Source organism: Grampus griseus (assembly GCF_964374135.1).
Source record: "Grampus griseus genome assembly, chromosome: 11".
In the NCBI taxonomy this organism is placed as follows: Eukaryota; Metazoa; Chordata; class Mammalia; order Artiodactyla; family Delphinidae; genus Grampus; species Grampus griseus.
In genome coordinates, this window is record NC_139005.1 from 98772605 (window position 1) to 98792173 (window position 19569).

At 43.1% G+C, this 19569-nt stretch overlaps 1 protein-coding gene across 1 annotated transcript in view; it reads left to right on the top strand.

Annotated features, from left to right (window-relative positions):
* Nucleotides 1-19569, top strand: part of ATXN10 (ataxin 10) — a 153585-nt gene that overhangs the window by 14508 nt on the left and 119508 nt on the right. The window contains exons 2-3 of the mRNA XM_082666280.1: nucleotides 7337-7528; nucleotides 12571-12653. Coding sequence (XP_082522406.1) covers nucleotides 7337-7528; nucleotides 12571-12653 — 275 coding nt within the window. The remainder of the gene's footprint in view (nucleotides 1-7336; nucleotides 7529-12570; nucleotides 12654-19569) is intronic.

The window sequence follows — 19569 nt, forward strand, 5'->3', positions numbered from 1 at the left end:
TGACTGTCGGTGAACTGTCTTGCTTCAAAGGTCTGCACTAAATTCCGCTCCCTTTTGCATACCTTGCTCCAACAATTCTCTCCCCCCCCATTTCTTAAATCATCAGTTTTACCTTTTTTGTTAGATTGTTCTCATCATTTTATAGATCTGCTGTAATTTTTCCCATCCTGAGAAAAATCTCTCCCCCATTTCCCTGATTTTTCTCTGCTGCCATTTATAATAAAGCTTCTCTAAAGAGTTTTTTATATTCACCTACCACAATTTCTCTTTTCTCTTGAACCCATTCCACATTGCCAAGTCCATTGGTCTTCACCTTAAATCCTTATCTTACTGGATTTAAGATAAATCTTAAAATCTTAAATCTTACTGGATAAATCCTTATCAGCTGCAGTTGATGTAGTTCATCACTTCTTTCTCCTTGAAACACCTTCTTCGTTTGGCTTCTAGAACACCACCCCCTTCGGATTCTCCTCTCTTGTTGGCTTTTCTCTCTGAGGTCCAGAGCTCAGTCCTCAGACCTCTTGTCCCCACCTGCCTGTACTCTCCCGGCAATTGCATTCAGCCTTGGGGTTTTACTACTTTACATTTGATGGTAACTCTAACCGTTTTCTTTAGCTGGACTTTCCTCCTGACCTGCAGACTTGTATGTTCATCTGCCTACTCCACATTTCCGCTTGTATTTCTAGTAAGTACCTCAAATTCAGCAAATCTCCATCTGAACTCCCAATTCCCCCCTCCTCCATATATCTTTACAGCAGTCTCCTCCAACTCAGTACACAGCAGGTACATCTGTCCATTTATTGCTCAGGCCAAAGCTTGGAGCCATCCTTGACTCTCCCTTCTCAGCTACCCCTCATAATAATTTACCCTCAAGTCTTATTGGCTCCATCTTCAGAATATATTCAGAATCTGATCCGTGCTTATTATGTCTGCCTCTGCCACTCTTTTCCAAGAATAGTGTCCTGACTGATCTCCTGTTGTCGTTTCTTTCTCCTGCTATGATCAGTTCTTTACAGAATAGCCAGAGGGATCCTTTCAAAGTGAAAGTCAGGTGATGTCACTCCTCTGCTCAGAACCCTCCCTGGGTTCACATCAGGAGCGGAAGTTCTTTTAGTGGCCTACAGAGCCTGTGTCTTATCCCTGAGTCACTGGATGCTTCCACCAAGCCCCCTGCCGTTCTGTGACGCCTTTGCCTGCCATCCAAGCTCTTCTCACAGGAAGGGCATAGTTTGCTTCCTCACCTTCTTCAGTTCTATGTTCAAATACCACTTTTTAAATAAGGTCTTACATACAAAAATCCTTCTCTACCTAAGACTATAAAGACATTCTCCATATATTTTCTTCCAGAGTTTCATAGTTTTGCCTAACATATATTCCTAAATCCATCTGGAGTTACTTTTAGTAGGATTATACATAAGGCTCCAGTTTGGTTTTTTCTCATATGATTGATAGTTGTTCCAGCACCTCTACTGGAACAGTCCGGCCTTCCCCTGGGATCTTTAGCGCCCAGCGCTGTCATCTGTCAGGTTTCTCTGTGTGCACAGTTCTCTTCTGGACACTGTCCACTTCTGTGCATTCACCTTCGCTTCGCTTCCTTTGCTTGGTATAATGCATTTGAGATTCTCTTTGTTCTGATGACAGATGAATTTTGACTGTGGTGAGGACATTGGGAAAGAGGGAAGCATGTGGCTTTTCGAGGTGGGGGAGAGGACTGATATATTTGGAACCCTTTAAAGCTGGTATCGCCAAACTATGATCTGTGGGCCAAATCTGACCTACCACCTGTTTTTTTTTGTTTGTTTTGCTTTGTTTTTAAATGGCCTTTGAGTTAAGAATGATTTTTACATTTTAAAGGGTAGGGGAAAACAAATGAACAAAATTTCATGACACATGAAAATTATATGAACTTTAAATTTCAGTGTCCATACAAAGAGTTTACTAGAACACAGCTGTGTTCATTCTTTTGGATGTTGTCTATGGCTGCTTTTGCCCTGCAGCAACAGAGAAGTTGTGACAGAGGTTGTCAGGTCCTCAAAGCCTAAAATATTTACTTTCTGGCTCTTTGCAGAAAAAGTTTGCCAGCCCTGCAACCCTGTCTCAGGGAGTTGTCTCAGCTTGAGTGTCCTGGATGTGACAGAAGAGGGGAAGAGAGTATATAAAGGAGAGTTTTGAGGTCTGCAGAGATGAATTTCAAACTTTTGCCCAGGCTCTTTCTGGTAGGAGACAGAAATGTTTTTATTTTCTGTCTTTGTTCATCTAGAGCAGTCAAATCATTAAGGGGTTTATGGTTTTAAATAACAACCAATGATTGTAATTTTAATCTCTGAACTTGTGTGTATTCTAATAGTTTTTCTCAGTGACAGTGGTTAAACTAGTCTAAACCACATGTGCCAATTTTTAATTAAATGTTGGGTATTAGAATGAATCTTTCAACCAGGATGTAAGTCTTAGTCGTAGTGTTAAATGACGAACAGTTTAGTCTCCTTTTCAGAAGGAGGTCCCGCCTCATGAACTGACTGTAAGATGTGAGTACGGATGGTATGTTAGGCCTATCTAACCTGTGCTGTAATCACCAGTAGTTTTCTTTAATTTTATTCAAACAGGACTTGTCAGGATTAAACCTACAGATCTGTTCAAACTTGAAGGAAGTGCAGTTCTACCTTTTGTATAATTCAAAGGCTGTTTTTGTTCTGTGATGTAACATTTCATTTATAAGTTGTCTTCAGAGTATACATTCATTCCTATGTAAAAGGAATGTCTAATGGTTGAATTTTAATTGTCCTTCTAAGTACTTTCGGCCTTCTGTGAATGAAGTAGCTAAGCTTCTTAAAGTCTTTGTGAATATTTTGTGTTAGTTTGGTTAAAGCAGAAATGACAGCAATTTTTATTATTAACAACATTTGTAATATACAAACGATTGACTGATCTTTACTGGTTATTTCACTGTCGTTAATCATTACACATACTTAGCTGTGTTGTCTTGACAGTGAACATGGAATTTGCAGACAGTACATTAGGACTCCTTTGGATCTGTAATGCCAAATAGCTTTCTTTCAAGGCTGTGGAGAAGGTAAAGAGGTACAGAAGAGAGTTAAATGTTTTCATAGTAGTTACTGTTAATGAAAAGCTTTTTTTGTCCTCATCTGATGAAAGTTGTTAATTTATTATATTGTATAAAAATATGGTGAATAAAATCTGTAGATATTTATTATATGGCTCTAGAGGAAAAGGTTTTTTTTTTTTTTTCCATTCACCCTTTATAGAGGGGTACAGACTCTAAGAAATAGTCTCTGCTGGGCTTCCCTGGTGGCACAGTGGTTGAGAGTCTGCCTGCCGATGCAGCGGACATGGGTTCATGCCCCGGTCCGGGAAGATCCCACATGCTGCGGAGCGGCTGGGCCCGTGAGCCATGGCCGCTGAGCCTGTGCATCCGGAGCCTGTGCTCCGCAACGGGAGAGGCCACAACAGTGAGAGGCCCGCGTACTGCAAAAAAAAAAAAAAAAGAAAAAAAGAAATAGTCTCTGCTTTCAAGAAATTTAAAATGTAGTTAATTGAGTTACAACCCCTCACCTCTCCCTCCCCCTTTAAGCTTACCCATTCAATGGGTAAGCTTATCATTCAGTGGGGAAGGAGAAATTAGATGTTTCTTAAATACCAATTATAAGATATCAACATCTTAAGATATGACCATTTTTTTTCAAATTTTTGGGTCCAGGATGTGTGCATTTCTTAATGGGAATGGACGAGTTGAGCTAGTTCCTCAGTGTTTGCCTTTTTCCAGTTGCTGCTGCAAAGTACACTGATTTCACTGCTCCCATCAGGCCTGGTGCCTGGCTCAGGGCACATGCTCAAGTACATGAGTTACCTGACAAGTCTGTGAAGCAGTTAGATCCCGCCCTGAATACGCGAATAGTCTCATCACTGTTTTAAACTTGAATTGAACAAATGCAATTAGTGAATGCAGGTCTGGGCCCTAGAGATACAGAAAAAAATAAGGTAGTCTCTATTTTTCTGGGATTTATAGTCTAGCTGGGGTGATAGACCGCATCAGTGAATGTAATCTGATGTGGGTAAGTGCAATTCCATTCTATGGACCGAGCTCCAGGGGCGCATAGAGATGGGATGCGGCTCCCCTGAGTACTCTGAGTAGCAGAGGAGTCTCACCAGGGCTGTGAGTTTTCAGAGGCCTGAAAGGAGCCCCCAGATTCTTCCAGGCAGAGGCTTGGGTGGGGGTGGTGTGAGAGGGATTCTGGGGGAGGGCATACATGTGAACAGACCCAGAGGATTGCCAGTGCTTGCTGGTTTCAGGAATCCATGGGGAGGACAAATGACAGTGATCACAATCCCAATTTATTTTCTCTTTATACTGCGTATGTGAACTGTTGTATGCCGATAGATGTTGCTGTGATTACTCTTTAGTAGCTATTAATAGTTACTTGTGTTTCAGGAATCTTTTGGTTGGCCGTAGTTCAGGTAAACATTTTTCTTTTGGTTAAAAGTGTAATGAAGGAGAAAGGCATGCTGTATATGTGACAAATTAACACGTAACATTGGAAATTATTTAGGGTGGTTCATGAACTTACTAATTGTTCTATGGTTGGCATATCAGTTAGCCAGTTTTCCTAAGAACAGTGCTGTTATTTTGTGTTGTCTGTTATAGTTTGATTTCAAAGCCTTTGCTGTGCTAGATGTCAGTTTTGAGTGAAGCAGCGGTTAAGATTTCAAAGAGTGACATCAGAGAAGACCATTCACAGTAGGAAGGTGGTGCCCATGAGAGAGGGAGCTTGTGAAGGACCTGCTGAAAGAAATCATACTGGCTTCTTTACCTCAGGTATAAACACACATTTCTTAGTCATCGTAGGAGAAAAGAAAAAAGAGGCTTTATTGTAGATTATTGGAGTTCTAGAGCTCTACTTTTACTTGACTATAAGATGAAGTAATAAATGTCATCAAAACTTCATGCAGGTGGGGCAGATAGAGGTAATTAGGTTTACTCTTTGTTGTAGAAATCGTGATCACTCCCGGCATCCTTCAGAATGCTTTACACCCATGGGCACTCGCTTAGCGTGTTAATAGCGCCTGCACTGTATTTAGTATTGTTCGAGCCCAGAGCACGCCTCCCCCAAATAAGCCTCAGTGGCATATTGATTTTTTTTTAATTAAAGTTACTTAAGAAAAAGCCAGTGCAAGAGGGACGCTCTGAGCCTCCTCTCTGTTGAAAGCAGGCAGTAAATCTCCGTGTGAGAGGTACCCTCCCTGCATCTGGAGTCAGAAGGACAGCCTTATCCCCAGCGGTGAATTTGGGGCCAAGAAGCCTATATAAACAAACCTTGTTTCCTCTATAACGTACTACCCCACGTCCAGACTCTCCTTAGATTCTTCACTAACTAAGCACCCAAAGCCTAAGTTTCTTTGTTCAGTCAATTCCTCAGAAATTTAGTGTTTCTTTGTCTAAAAAGTATAAAAGCCGCCTGCTGTGGCACATTTTTTAGGTCCCATTTCTATGAGACTTCCATGCACACGAATTAGAATTTCTTTTTCTCCTGCGTGTCTGTCAGTTTTATTATTAGTCCAGTGGCAAGAGCTCTCGGGGTAGAGTGGGAATTGCCTTCTCCCCAGCAGCACCCACTTCTCCTTAAAGCTGTCCTGAGAGTGTTAGTGAATCTCCTTTTTGTCATATTGTCACTGAAAGTGGCTTACGCACTCCATTGTTTTATACAGTTTCTGAGGCAGGACTAATGCTGCACCTTTGAACTTTGGCTTTTTTATTTGGTCGCTTAATTGCTGCGACCCTGAGTCAAAGCTTCATGATCCCCATTTAGAGAGGGCCAACGGGGGGAGGTGGGGCAGATTATTTTATGCACGATTTCCCAGTTTTTAATTGATTATATTCTGCCTCTTTCCAAAAACAAATCTGACGTGCCTTAAAAAATAAATACAGTTAGATAAAATAAAGGTAAGGGAGGAAATTGGAGGGGAGGGAAAAGCCAGAAATAAGGTTAGTACTCAGAAGTCATGCTGAGGGATTCATAGTGTTAAAGATGGGTCGTGGGTTTGACTCCAGGCTTCTTAAAGGCAAAGACAGAGGAGAACGTGATAAATAAAGTGATTTATATCATCCATCCTTAAGATAAAAAGGCGACACTTGGAGTACAAGTATTTATGGTCCTGAAGCTCGCGGAGGGAGTGTCTCCCAGGCCCCCGAGCAAGCACAGCCGCTTGGGGCGCTCCAGTGGCCGGGCTTCTGGAGAAATGCGCGCTCCCCGGTGGTCTGGCTTCAGTTCACCCAGGGGGTGAATGTAGGGCGCTGGGATTCCACGGTGCGCGCACAGGGAGGAAATTCCTATGGTCAGGACTTACCTTGTAAGAGTCTCTTCAGTTGTCTAACAGCAGTTTTTCTTCTGACATTAAAGCGGATTCTTGTTTCTTTAGGGGATTCACGGAATGAGGAAATGGGCTTGCATTTAGGTGCCGTGCTGCACACAGAAATCCTTCTCTTCATAACTGTGGAATGAGAGCCAGTGCGGGCAGTGCTCCTGGCGTGAGAGGCCGTGGGAACTGAGGTGCCCAGTTGTGGGTCGGGCGGGGTGAACAGCCACAGGTTCATCCCCTGCCCCGGGCACACACTCTGCCTGGAAGCGAGCTCGCTCTATCTCTCTGTCCGTCTCCCTCTGCTTCTGTCTGTCTCCTTCCCTCCTTCCTGCTCCCCCGGCTCCCTATCTTTGTGGTTGAACGTGTGTAAGCTCAGAGCACTGCTTCTGGCTCCTCTATCTAAGAATGGGTAATGGCTCTGCCCCCCAGGCAGTCCTTCGTGAGGATCCTTTCTCATAACTTTACTTCAGGTACACACTGGGTGACAGAGGACATGGTTATATTCTCTGTCTAGAACGTGAGATGCAGATATTCTGGTTTGACTAGGGGCAGACCCATAACCATAAACAGTCACCTTAAACGGGGGTTCGGGTTGTTGTGGGGGTGGAAATCCGACTGTTTCAGTTGGAATTGTGGCTCCAAAAGTTATTAGCTGAGGGATGTGGGCAAGTTACATAGACTCTTCTGTGTCAGGTGTCTTGTCTTTAAAATGGAGAGGACAGTATTGGCTTCATAAGGTTAATGCAAAGATTAAATGAGATAATACAGGGACAGGTTGATAAGAGCAGTGCCTTGGCGAAGTGCTCAGTGTACATAGCTCTTTTGTGTCGTAAACTAAGGAGCTGGAACAGATAGGCCTAGCTTGCCTCCCCACAAAATTAAGTACCAGCAGTGTTCTGAAAAGGACATTTGGAAATGTCTTTTTCTTTTTTTTCTGGTTTGTAACAATTTTATCCTTTTTCAGAGAAACAGCACCCAGGACTATTTTCCAAAGAGTCCTGGATATCTTAAAGAAATCTTCTCATGCCGTTGAGCTGGCCTGCAGAGACCCATCCCAAGTGGAACATCTGGCTTCCAGTCTGCAGTTAATAACGGAGTGCTTCCGGTGTCTCCGGAATGCTTGTATTGAGTGTTCTGTGAACCAAAATTCAATCAGGTACTATTCTTTGTAGTTACATATATGCCTTTGATAATATCTCTTTGTGTGCGTGCATGCTGCTTCTGTCATGTTGGCCTACCTGTTAGAGATGGTTTTGGCATCGCAGTCACCTGTGTTTATTAGGAGACTCTCCGTCTCCGGGGACAGGTGCTCTGCAGGACTTGCTGTGGGAGACTCCTGGTGTGTATGTCATGGGACAACATGTGTAACGTTAGGGGTCATTCAGGTTTCTCACTTGTATTTATGATGTTTTGAGGGATTTGGTTTTTTACATAACACAGTGATTTGAACTTAATTTGGATTCTTTGATTCTAGATTCTGCCTGCCTAAATACATTTGCAGTTCTGGACTTCACTTTTCTTAGTTGTAGGTGTTTTAATTAGTTTTAGTGTTTTAATTAGTTGCCCTTGTGTTTACTTCAAACAGGGAGCACGATGTGAATTTCTAAGACTGTTTATCTTAAGCGTTCCTTAAGATTGTGTAAAGTTGCCAGCTGCTGCCACCTAATTTATAATATACAACTAAAATGTGGTTACCAAGATGAGCAAGAGAATTGCCCTGTCCTGCTCTTGTTCTTCTGCATGTTACACTCTCCTCCCAGAACTGAGCACCCTTCCTCTTTGATTTTATGCAATCTGCTTTTTATTAACAATTTTTACTTGCGATGAAGTTAGAAGCCACAAAGCGTGCTCACGTTTATTTCCTGGACTTGAATGTAGACAGAGCCCCCGGGCTCCCTGTTACCGCCATGATGAGTGAAGTCGGGCTGGCCCAGAAGCTGATGGAGAGACTCCCTGTGCTGCCTAGGCGGTCTATACCTGAGGCTTTGATATGATTAATGAGGTGTTTTTAGATCAAAGGAGAGGGAATCAAAAGAGAGAGTTGTTTAACTTCAGCACAAAATTGAACATGGCGTCCCTGTACAGATAAATGGATAGAAACAGTAATGATCTTGGTAGTAATAGTTAACATTGAAAAAGTATAACTAGAAGCAGCTAGAAGCAGCAGGCCAGAGGCTAGATTATTTTGTCCCTTTCTAGGCAGGGAGGCCCTCTAGTGTGACGGGAGAGGGAAAGGAGAGCCCTAGAATGGAAATTCTAACCATTCAGGGCATCAGCTCCTGGGAAAAACATTTTTGTGGTCAGAAAGACAACAAAGATTCTGGTAGGGACTTTGAGGTCAACCTTAACTAAAGCTGATATTCCCGAGCCTGTCAAGATTCAGATCTCAACCAGTATGTATTTTTCTGATTTTTTTCAGTTATTAAAGAGTTAATTAAAAAGTAGGATGCTATTAAGGCCTAGACCTTTTTACATCTTTTGTCTGAACATTGCACTTTGTATGGACTGGAATTATTTTTTGCCAAGGATGTATGGAACATGGGGTATGATACAGCAAAGCAAACAGTCTGAGTCATGTGGAATTTCAGGAAGGACTCAAAGAAGACTGTTGAAAGCAGTTAGCTCTGCATGTAAATACAATGCCTGTTGCTGGGGTCGCTATACTTTTACTGCAGAGAGCCAGATAAATAGTTCAGGCTTTGTGATCTCTGTCAGAGGGGCTCACTTCTCCCATTGTAGTAGAAGGGAGCCATATGTAGTACGTGAACAAACGCACATGCTGTGTTCCAGTAAAACCTCATTTGTGAACACGGAACTTTGAATTTCATAGAATTTTCTTGTCATGAAGTTACATTTTTCTCCCCCCACCAAATCTGGCCATACAGAAGCAGGCAGTGGGCCCAGGTGCCTGGCAGCCATTCATATATGTAGAGGCAAGAGGAGGAACAGAGGTGGAACAGCATCTTCTTTTCGGAGGCAGGTGCTGAGCCCCTTTTCCCACCAGTCTTGTGTTCGGATAAAGAGGAAAGGAGCAATGGCTGTCTGCCCACCTGGCCTTGGGGAGGGGAGAGAGGACTCTAGCCTTGTGCACACCGACCCTGACCCTCTTCTTTAGCAGTGAATGTCTTGGTATAATTCTGATTTATGTTGAGAAGAAGTGAAGAAGGTAGGGAGCTGTATGAGTTTCCTTTGCTGCTGTAACAAAGTACTGCAAATTCAGTAGCTTAAAATAACAGAGATTTACTGTCTGACAGTTCTGGAGGTCAGAGGTCCAAAATCAGTTTTCCTGACCTAAAGTTAGTGTCAGCAGGGCTGGTTCCTTCTGGAGTCTCTAGCAGAGAATTGATTCCTTTGGCTTTTCTAGCTTCCTGAGGCTGCCTGCATTCCTTTACCTCAGAGCAACACTGTAACCTCTTCCAGTCTCTTTCTGACTCTGACCATATGGCATCCCTCTGATAAGGACCATTATGGTTACATGAGGCCCACCCAGGTGATTCAGGATAATCTTCCCATCTTCAAACCATTAATTTAATCACTCCTAGAAAGTCTCTTGTGGTATTTTCTGACCAGTTCTTATTCTCCAAAAACAGCCAGCAGTCCAACAATTCAGTTCCATTCCGACACTAACTACCTCAAGTTAGTGGCTTCAGATCCCGTAACTTCATGACTCAGTCCCACAAGACTGCCCCACCTTGGATGCCAGCTGCAAATGGGGTACCCAGGCTACATTTCTGCCCAGCTGACTACAAATGCAGGGGTTCCCAGGACACCTCTCAGGTTTGATAATTCAGTAGAACGACTCACAGAACTCAGGGTAGCACTTTACATTCTGTTCCTAGTGTACTGTAGAGGGACAGCCACCTGGAAGAGATGCATAGGATGGGGCTTCTGCGCCCTCTCCAGGCATGCCATCTTCTGAGCACTTTGATGTGCTCATCAGCCCAGTCAGAAGCTTTCCAAACTCATTGTTTCGGACTTTTTGTGGAAGTTCCATCACATAGGTGTGATTGATTAAATCACCGGCCATGGTGATTGAGCTGCCTTCCCTTCCTCAGAGGTAGGAGGTTGGGGTTGAAGGTTCCAGCTGTCTGATCTTAGGGCTGGTCCCTCTGGCAGCCACCTCCCATCCTGCAGGCCCAGGAAGAGTCCCCTCTGTAGCATAAGCTCAGGTATGGTTGAAAGGGGCTTGTTACGAATAACAAAAGGCCTTCCTCTCACACAGGAACTTCCAAGGGTTTTAGGAGCTCTGTGCCAGAAACTGGATCAAATATAAATTGATTACGTCACATCTCTTTGCCATGTAAGGTAATATATTCAGTTTCCAGAGTTTAGTATGTGGACATCTTTAGGGGGCCATTATTTTGCCTAGCGCAGTCTACCCTTTGGCCCCTAAAGATTCATGTCTGTCCTATTTGCAAAATACATTCATCTCGTCTCAAGGTCCCCCACATTCTCGACCCGTTCAGCATCAACTCAAGCCCCAAGTCTCATCTAAGTCTCATTAGCTAAAAAGTCCCAAATCTTAGCACCTAAATTACATCTGGGTGAGACTCTGGATGTGATTCATCCTGAAGCAAAATTCCTCTTTATCTTTGGACATGTGAGACTAGACACGACGTTGTCTGCTCCCAAAATACAGTGGTACGACAGGCCTAGGGTAACAGCTTTAGACATGACCCTCTAAAAGAGGAGGAAATTGAGGGAAAAGGGAGTCACTGGTCCCAAGCAATTTCAGAATCCAGTTGGGCAAACTCAGGTTTTGAGGCCTGGGAATGATCCTCTGTGGCTTGGGGCTCTGCCCTTAGTCCTACCCTCAGAGTCATCCTTCCTTTTTCTCAAAGGGTAAGAGTCATACATGTTTTCAGCTGAGTAACTTTATCAGCCTCTTTCCTGCCTGTGGGATTTTGGGAGTTTAACAGCCTTCTTTCATTTCATCCTTTCTCTGTGCATTTCATCCAGGTTGGCAGAGTTTCTACTGGTATAACATTCTCAAAAACCTTGTGGGTCTCACATGTATGTCACGGGGAGTTATATACCATTAAGCAATCTAGGGTCTGCCGTAGAGCTTTCTTAGATAACCCCACCTCTATTCCTGATTTCTGCTGAGATCACTGAGGGGAATGAGTAACACTCCTAGTCTCTTTAAAGAGCCCTCTGTGTAACTGAACACCAACCTTTTGGTTCTTCCAAGACATTAGCAAAAGGTCATCCAGCCACATCCTTGGCTTTCTCTCCAGAGCACAGTTTCCTCACAGTGAATAGTCTAGTTTTAGCGTCTTTTGCAATCCGGATAGACTGAGAATTTCCCAAATCATACCTGGTTCCCTTTAGTCTCCTGTGTCTCTCGCCTCTCGCATTTTACCGTACGCACCAAGAGGAAGTCAGGCCACGCCTTCAACGTGTTGCTTGGAAATCTGCTCAGCTACATACCCAGGTTCATCGTTCTGCTAAGCTTCTGCCGCTGGAGAAAGGGGATTCTTCCGTCCGGTCTCCAGTAACGAGTTCCTCATTTTCTTCCGAGATCTCACCAGCAGTGCCTTCAGTGTCCACGTTTCTATTCAAGGCATCTAGGCCTTTTCTGTCACGCTTCTCAAAATTCTTCCAGCCTCTGCCCATTGCCAGATCCCAGAGCCACGTCCACGTATCTGTGTGTTACAGCAGCACCCCATTTCTCCTACCCACAGTAGTGTCCTGTTGCTGCTTGACAAATGACTAAAAACGTAGTGGCTTAAAATAACACATGTATTATCGTACAGTTCTGAAATTCAGAAGTCCACAGTGGGCCAACATGGCTGAACCCCTTTTGGAGGCTCTAGGGGAGAATCATTTTCCTTGCCTTTTCCAGCTTGTAGAGGCTGCCTGCACTCCTTGGCTCATGGCTGCCCTCCCTGACCCTCTAGTATTCCTCTTATGAGGACCCGTGTGACACATTGGGCCCGCCTGGTTAATAATCCAGGGTAGTCCTTTCATCTCAAGGTCCTTAATTTATTCACGACTGTAAAAGTCCCCTTTGCCATGTAAGGTAACGTATTCACAGGTTTTGGGTATTAGGATGTGGATACCTTGGAGGGCCATTATTCTGCCCACTACAGGAACTGTTAACCGGTAGTCTCCGCATTCATTGTGGATCATAATTTGAAGTGCAGGTTTAAGAAAAAGAGTGTGTCTAACTTTGTCCTTTTTAAAAACCTTATACAGGAACTTGGATACAATTGGTGTTGCTGTTGATTTGATTCTTCTTTTTCGTGAACTTCGAGTGGAACAGGAATCCCTGTTGACAGGTAATTTGCAGTATGATTCATGGATTACTTATATCTTTGAAAAGGATTTAAATACCAGTACTCTGAGTATTACATCATTCATTAAAGCAGATGGTTCTGTATTTCATGATACAGAGAAACTTCATTAGTGATATTAAAGAATCATCATAGAAGGAAGTTGTAGTGACTTCCAATTTTCTCCCTCTGTTGTGGGCTAAATTGTGTGTGTTCCACCCACCCCGCCTCCCCCAATTCATATGTTGAAGTCCTAACCCCTAGTATACTTCAGAATGTGATTATATTTGGAGACAGGGCCTTTAAAGAGATAATTAAGGTAAAATGAGGTCATACGGGTAGACCCTAATCGAGTGTCACTGGTGTCCTTATAAGAAGAGATGAGGACACAGGTGCAGAGGGACAACCATGTGAAGACACAGGGAGAAGATGACCACCTGCAAACCAAGGAGGGAGGCCTCAGAAGCAGTCAGTCCTGCCGACGCCTTGACCTCAGACTTCTAGCTTCAAAACAGAAAACACATTTTTCTTGTTTAAGGCACCCAGTCTGTGGTACTTCGTTATGGCAGCCCTAGCAAAGTGTTACTGTGTCTTTTAATATGTGTCGATGTGGCAGGCCCTATTCTCGGTGTTGCATGTGATCTGAACAGGGACCAAAGCAGTCAAAAATCTCTGTCCTCAGATGTGTTCGTTCCAGTGAGGGGAGCCTTGTATTAAGTATATTAAATAAGGCAAATATACAGCATGACACAGGGAAGTTAGCTCTGAGTGTTAATAGCTGTTGGTATGGGATTAAGAGAAAAACCAAGCTCCTTAATTTGAAGACCAGGCAGCTTTTCCAGACTTTTTGGAACGTTTTTGGTTCTTGAACTACTTGCATCAACACTTCTTGGACAGAGGTTATCATCATACCATTATATTTAAAAATAAAAACATATAATTTTAACAGGTGATCTCTTTATCCAAGGAATTGAAATACTTGTGGGTAAACCTAAGTCATTTAATAGAACATCTCAATGTAAATATCCAGCTTATAAAATGTACTAGATTGGAGGTTAAAAATTTTTTTTAGTGCTAATTCAATGAATAGTTACTTCAAATGAGAGCTCTCCAGCTGTATTTAAACTGTTGCTTTATATACAATTCTTAATGCCTATACTTACCGTATAAAGTGAAGCATGCTTATCTGAATGTTAGTGGGGAGGCTGCTTTGAGAAGGTAGAGAGAGAATTTGAGCTGATCGTCTTTCTTCAGAGGCATAGAGACCGAGGCCCACAGTGAAACAGGCTAACTGAACTGTCAGAGGTACCACCCAGCTTAGTTTAGTTCTCATTCTACTCTGTGATTTCTTAGTGTTTTCATTTAAAACTCATTTGTTAAAATTCCTGTGTCTTTCTATTTGATTTAGGATTCTTCCTCTGGGACATTGTAATTATTTTTTGAACTAATTAAATTATCTAAGAATTGGCACACAAAGTGTTGGCTCTAAGTTTTTTGGAACAGCAATAATTTCTTTAGTATTCTCAATTTGGTAGGGTGTAGCATTAGGTTGTAAAGTGTTTTAAAATGTTGTATATTTAGAAGTATTCTTGTAGCTCCATTTTGTGATAAAACAGAAGCCTCAGTGCTCAAATTGGGGGGTTAAAAACCAGCAGTAAAATACAGATTTCACTCTCTTGTATGGAAAAGCAGTTATTTTTGAAGTCTGACTGTGGTATGATAATTCAGAAAGAGAGTTCAGAATGTACTACGTTTTATAATTGCTGGAAAAAACACCGATGTGGTGGGTAGTGTGTCACTGACAGAGCTGAGGAACTAGGGTGGGCAGGAGTAGGTTTCTCTGGTAATGGTGGATTCCTAAATAAGACACCAGAGGAAGCACTGCACAAACGCTGTGAGTAAATAACTGTCAGAGCGGAGCCAGCCCTCCTCCACCTGTGCATAGAATCCCATCCCCACTCGCCCACTCAGAAACTCTTGCCCTGAAAGTGTCCCCTTTCTCTCCGGCATCATCCCTTTCCCCTCTTTACTCTGTCATTTCACCAGCGTATAATGTGCTCTCCTGTTTTCCACTTAAAAGTGTCTTCCCTCGACTCTGTGTCCCGCTCGGTCCAGTATCCCTTGTCTTTATCCCACAGCTGCTACAGAAGATTGGTTACTTGGTGTTTACAAAATGTGATGAAAGATTATTTCATCCTTTCTTCTCAGGATTAATTTTCTCTTCACTGAAGCGAATAGATGATCTAGCAAAAAAACCAAAGGAGCACATTTCTGAAACTTTTCATGAACTGGTTTGCCATTGATGAATAAATCAGTTGTTTGGTTGGCGGCTTGGCTGTTCATTGATATCGACCAGTCAGAGGGCGTAGATCTTCATAGACCTGTTTTATGTTAGGTGTATTAAGAGTTGTTCACAATTTATGTGGTTGCAGTTATATCAGTTAATACATTTTTTATTGTTACGAGATTCACATCACATAAAATTAACCACTTTAAAATGAACAATCGAGTAGCATTTAGTGCATTCACAGTATTGTACAGCCACCACCTCTGTCTAACTGGAAACATTCTCATCACCCCAAAAGGAAACCCTGTACCCACTGAGCAGTTGCTTTCCATTTCCCAGTTCCCTGAGCCCCTGGCATCCACCATTCTGCATTCTGTCTCTATGGATTGCCTGTTCTGGCTTTTTCATATAAATGGAATCATAGAATCTTGTGACCTTTTTTGTCTGACTTCCTTCAGTTAGCATAATGTTTTTTGAGGTTCATCCACATTGTATATGTATCAGTGCTTCATTTCTTTTTGTGACTGAATAATATTCCATTGTATGCATAGAATACATGTTTTGTGTATCCGTTCATTCATTGATGGGCATTTGGGTTGTTTCCACCATGTGGCTCTTGTGCCACTGTTTGGCTGTTAGAATAGTGCTGCTCTGAACATGTGTGTACATATATTTATTTGAGGACCTGTTTTCAGTTCTTTTGCGTGTATACCTAGGAGTGGAATTGGTGTGTCAATTTTATATTTAAATTTTTAAGAAACTGCCAGACTTTTCCATAGCAGCTGCTTTATATTTTCACCAACAGTGTACAAGGTTCCAGTTTCTCCACGTCCTTGCTGACATTTGTTTTCCTTTTTTTGGAGTATAGTTATCCTGGTGGGTGTGAAGTGGTATCTCATCGTGGTTTTGATTTGCATTTCCCTAATGACGAATGACGTTGAACATCTTCTCATGTGCCTTTTGGTTATTTGTAAATCTTCTTTGGGGAAATGTCTATTGAAGTCCTTTGCCCAGTTTTTTTTTTTTTTTTAAGATTTTTTTGACGTGGACCATTTTTAAAGTCTTTATTGAATTTGTTACAATATTGCTTCTGTTTTGTGTTTTGGTTTTTTGGCCGTGAGGCATGTGGGATCTTAGCTCCCTGACCAGGGATCGAACCCGCACCTCCTGCATTGGAAGTGTGGAGTCTTAACCACCGGACTGCCGGGGAAGTGCCCTTTGCCCAGTTTTTTTTTTTTTTTTTTTTTTTTTTTGGTGGTACGCGGGCCTCTCACTGCTGTGGCCTCTCCCGTTGCGGAGCGCAGGCTCAGCAGCCATGGCTTACGGGCCCAGCCGCTCCGCGGCGTGTGGGATCTTCCCGGACCGGGGCACGAACCCGTGTCCCCTGCATCGGCAGGTGGACTCTCAACCACTGTGCCACCAGGGAAGCCCCCCCTTTGCCCAGTTTTTAATTGGGCTTTTAAATTTTGTTGTCAAGTTGTGAGAGTTATTTATGTATTGTGGATACTAGGAATTATGTTGAATCTGAAGATGCACTTGGGGAGAACTGCCATCTTAATGATATTGAGTCTTCCGGTCCATGAGTAGGGAACATCTCTCCATTTATCTGGGTCTTCTTTTTCAATTGTATCAGTTTCAAGTAGATGGCTTGCGTCTGTTGACAGAGTTGGAAGGACATTACTGAGGCAAAAAGGGAAAGTGGAAGTGATACTTCTCACTACCTTCTTGAAAAAGGCAGCCAGTGATATTACTGAATTTTATTTGGAATTCAAGAATGCAACTTTGTTTCAACAATGAAGCTTAAACAAATTTTATAGTATGTTAGTTCAAACCTAATAACAAATCTTTTCAAAAGCGTTCTTGTTCCTTGATACAGTGCCTGTACTATCTTTTGACTTTCTCTGTGAGGACCTTACTCTTTGTAGATTTTTAGCAGGGTATCTGTGCCAGTTTTTTGTTACCGCTCTTGAGGTAAGAACTATAATTACGTTGTCAAAATAATATTTAGAGTATTATTTTCAGAGAATAATTGCAGTGGTGTGACGAATATATTATGCTCATCAAATTATATGTAAACATAAGCATGAGTTATTTTAATTGAGTTATTGGTGTTGTTTTTGGCCTTTGTTCTTTTCTAATCTGTAAAAATAATGTTGGGCTTTTTGAGGGGCTTTGTAACATTTGCAGTATTTACATAAAGATCACTTGATAAGCTGTTTGGTAAAAGTAGACTGTCATTTGTACTTTGTCTGGAGTTTTCTTTTCTTGTTTCTAGGACGTCTTTAAACCTTTTCCTTCCCAGAATTATGTTCTGATTCAGAGTGCTAATTTTTAGTTGCCTGATGAATTGTTGGGTTGTTTGGCTTTCAGACCGACTTATATTGTTGGCTTTTTTTGTGTGTTAAATTAAATCTTACAAGGATTTCCGTGTTAATACTCTAAAATACTCAGCAGAAATAGAAATGTCATTTTACACTACGACTTAAGATGAAAATGAAGGTATTATTTTTTATTATGAACATTTTATATAATTTCATTATAGAGTGATTTTTAAAAATGAAAAGAAAAATAATCATTGTATATGCTGGCTACATTAGGCAAACACTTGACTTTTTTCTAGTCATCCTTCAGTATTTGTGTGTATGGCTGTGAATGTGTATTGCAGTTTGTATCCTGCTTTAGTTTAGATTATAATGTGAATTCAGTTTTGAGGTTCTTGGTTCAGCATTTTGTCTTCAGAGTTTTTTATCTCAGTGTTTTGCTTTTTGGCCACAATTTCGCAACTCTTCTTTGAGCAGCCAGTTGTCGAGTTACTATGAATAAGTGAATAGCACAGGCACATTACACGCCTCAACCTTTTTCATCTTTACAGCTGCTCTGCCTTTGAGCTATTGGAGCAGCAGCGACAGGCTTTGAAGGGAAGGCCTGGGTTCCGGAAAAGTCTGAGGACAGAGGACCCGAGCTCCGGGCCTGGGTCAGTAGGCCCATCCCTCCCTCCTAGCAAAGCAGGGATCTAGGAGGTTGAAGGTCTTTGGAAGTCCTCTTGCCCTTAAAAACATCTCCTGGTTGCTGCCTGGCTGGGATTTCCGTTAATAGAGCAGGATCTTTCATTTCATCTCAGACTCTCCTGTGGCTCCTTTCCTTGATGAGCTGATTCCTGTTGCTGAGGGAGAGCCACTGCTTGTTTTTGCCTGTCTTGCTTCTGCCACTTGCAGGCTTCATGCCCCAGGCCAGTTACCTGACCTTCTGAGCTTTGGTTACTCTTTGCAAGAGGGGGATAATATTAACCCCGACCCCATACGGCTGTCGCGGGGGTTAGATGACATCTTACAGTTAGAACACAGTGTCTGTCTAGCACCTAGTGAACACTCAGCACATACTAGTTATCACTTATTGTTACCTCATTCCTTGGTTCTTGATGCTTTATTCATGCTGGTCTTTTGTTCCTCAGAAGTGTCTCGCTCTCTCTCCACTCAGGGTCTCATCACATGCTACTCTGTCTGTATGCACTGTCCTGGCCCCAGAGTAACCACTTTGAAAACAGCGAACAGTCGGGTGCAGGCGCTGATCCCTCAGCGTGGGTGCTAGGCAGGGGTGGCTGGGGCTTGGCACGGAGGGCTGGGACTGAGGCTTGTCGGGCGCTGGCTTTTAGTTGTGTGACCTGAGGAGGGGGCTGGGCCAGGGGTGGGCGTGCAGGGATTCTCGGTAGCGTCTGTTCACTGCAAAGTGCACAAGTATTTTAAGTATTTACTTACCAGCATCGCATACCCGTGAGAACTGGCTTACTGGTCGCACTCTTCTCTTGGTGTGTGGGGTCTGGGGCCCTCTCCTGCTGCTGACTTGGGTGACGTGATAACGATATCTGCCTACTGTGACAATTAAATAAGAACTTGTATAAAATAAAGCACTTGGAACCATACATGTCGCGTTAGTGATTGTCTAATGTTGGGTGTCGTTCTGGTTACGGGGCTGTTGTTACTCGGCTTTGAGCTTAGCCCTCTGTGCTCTGTTTCGTGGTGCAGGGGCTGGGCGTCCAGAAACACATTTCTCCTCCGCTTTCAGTGAGGTTTAGCCAATGAAGGATCTAGTGGGGACCAGGAGGCAGGGGGGGAAAGGGTGACTTGCCCCCTACTCGGGTCTCCCCTGGATGGTTCCCATTCCAGCTTCCTTCCCACTCGGAAAGCCTCCTAGTATTTCCTAGAGACACCACTGTTAGCTGGCCTGGGCCCTTCTTCCACGCGCCAGAGGTGCCAGCGGTAGCCTGGGCAGCCCCTTCCACAGAGGCCCAGGTTCCAGCTCTGCAGAGCCCCTCCAGGCTTCTGGGTTCTCACAACCTTACCCTCTTCCCTTTGTGCCTCCAGTTTGAAGGGTGGTAGGTGGTGGTTTCCTGTAGCCTTAATCTCTGTGTTACCTCAGTGTTGCCTTTTTAGTTGAACCAATTCCATATATTAAATTTTCTTTGTTAAAGAACAGTTTGGTTTCTGTCTGTCTGACTTGGTCCCGACTGATTGAACTGTTCTTGTTTTCTAAGGCTTGTGCTTGATGCCATCTTCTCTCGCTTCCCCTGGGGCCCTCTTTCCCTTCCTCACAACTTCCCTCCCTCCCTCCCTCCCTCCCTCCCTCCCTTCCTTCTCT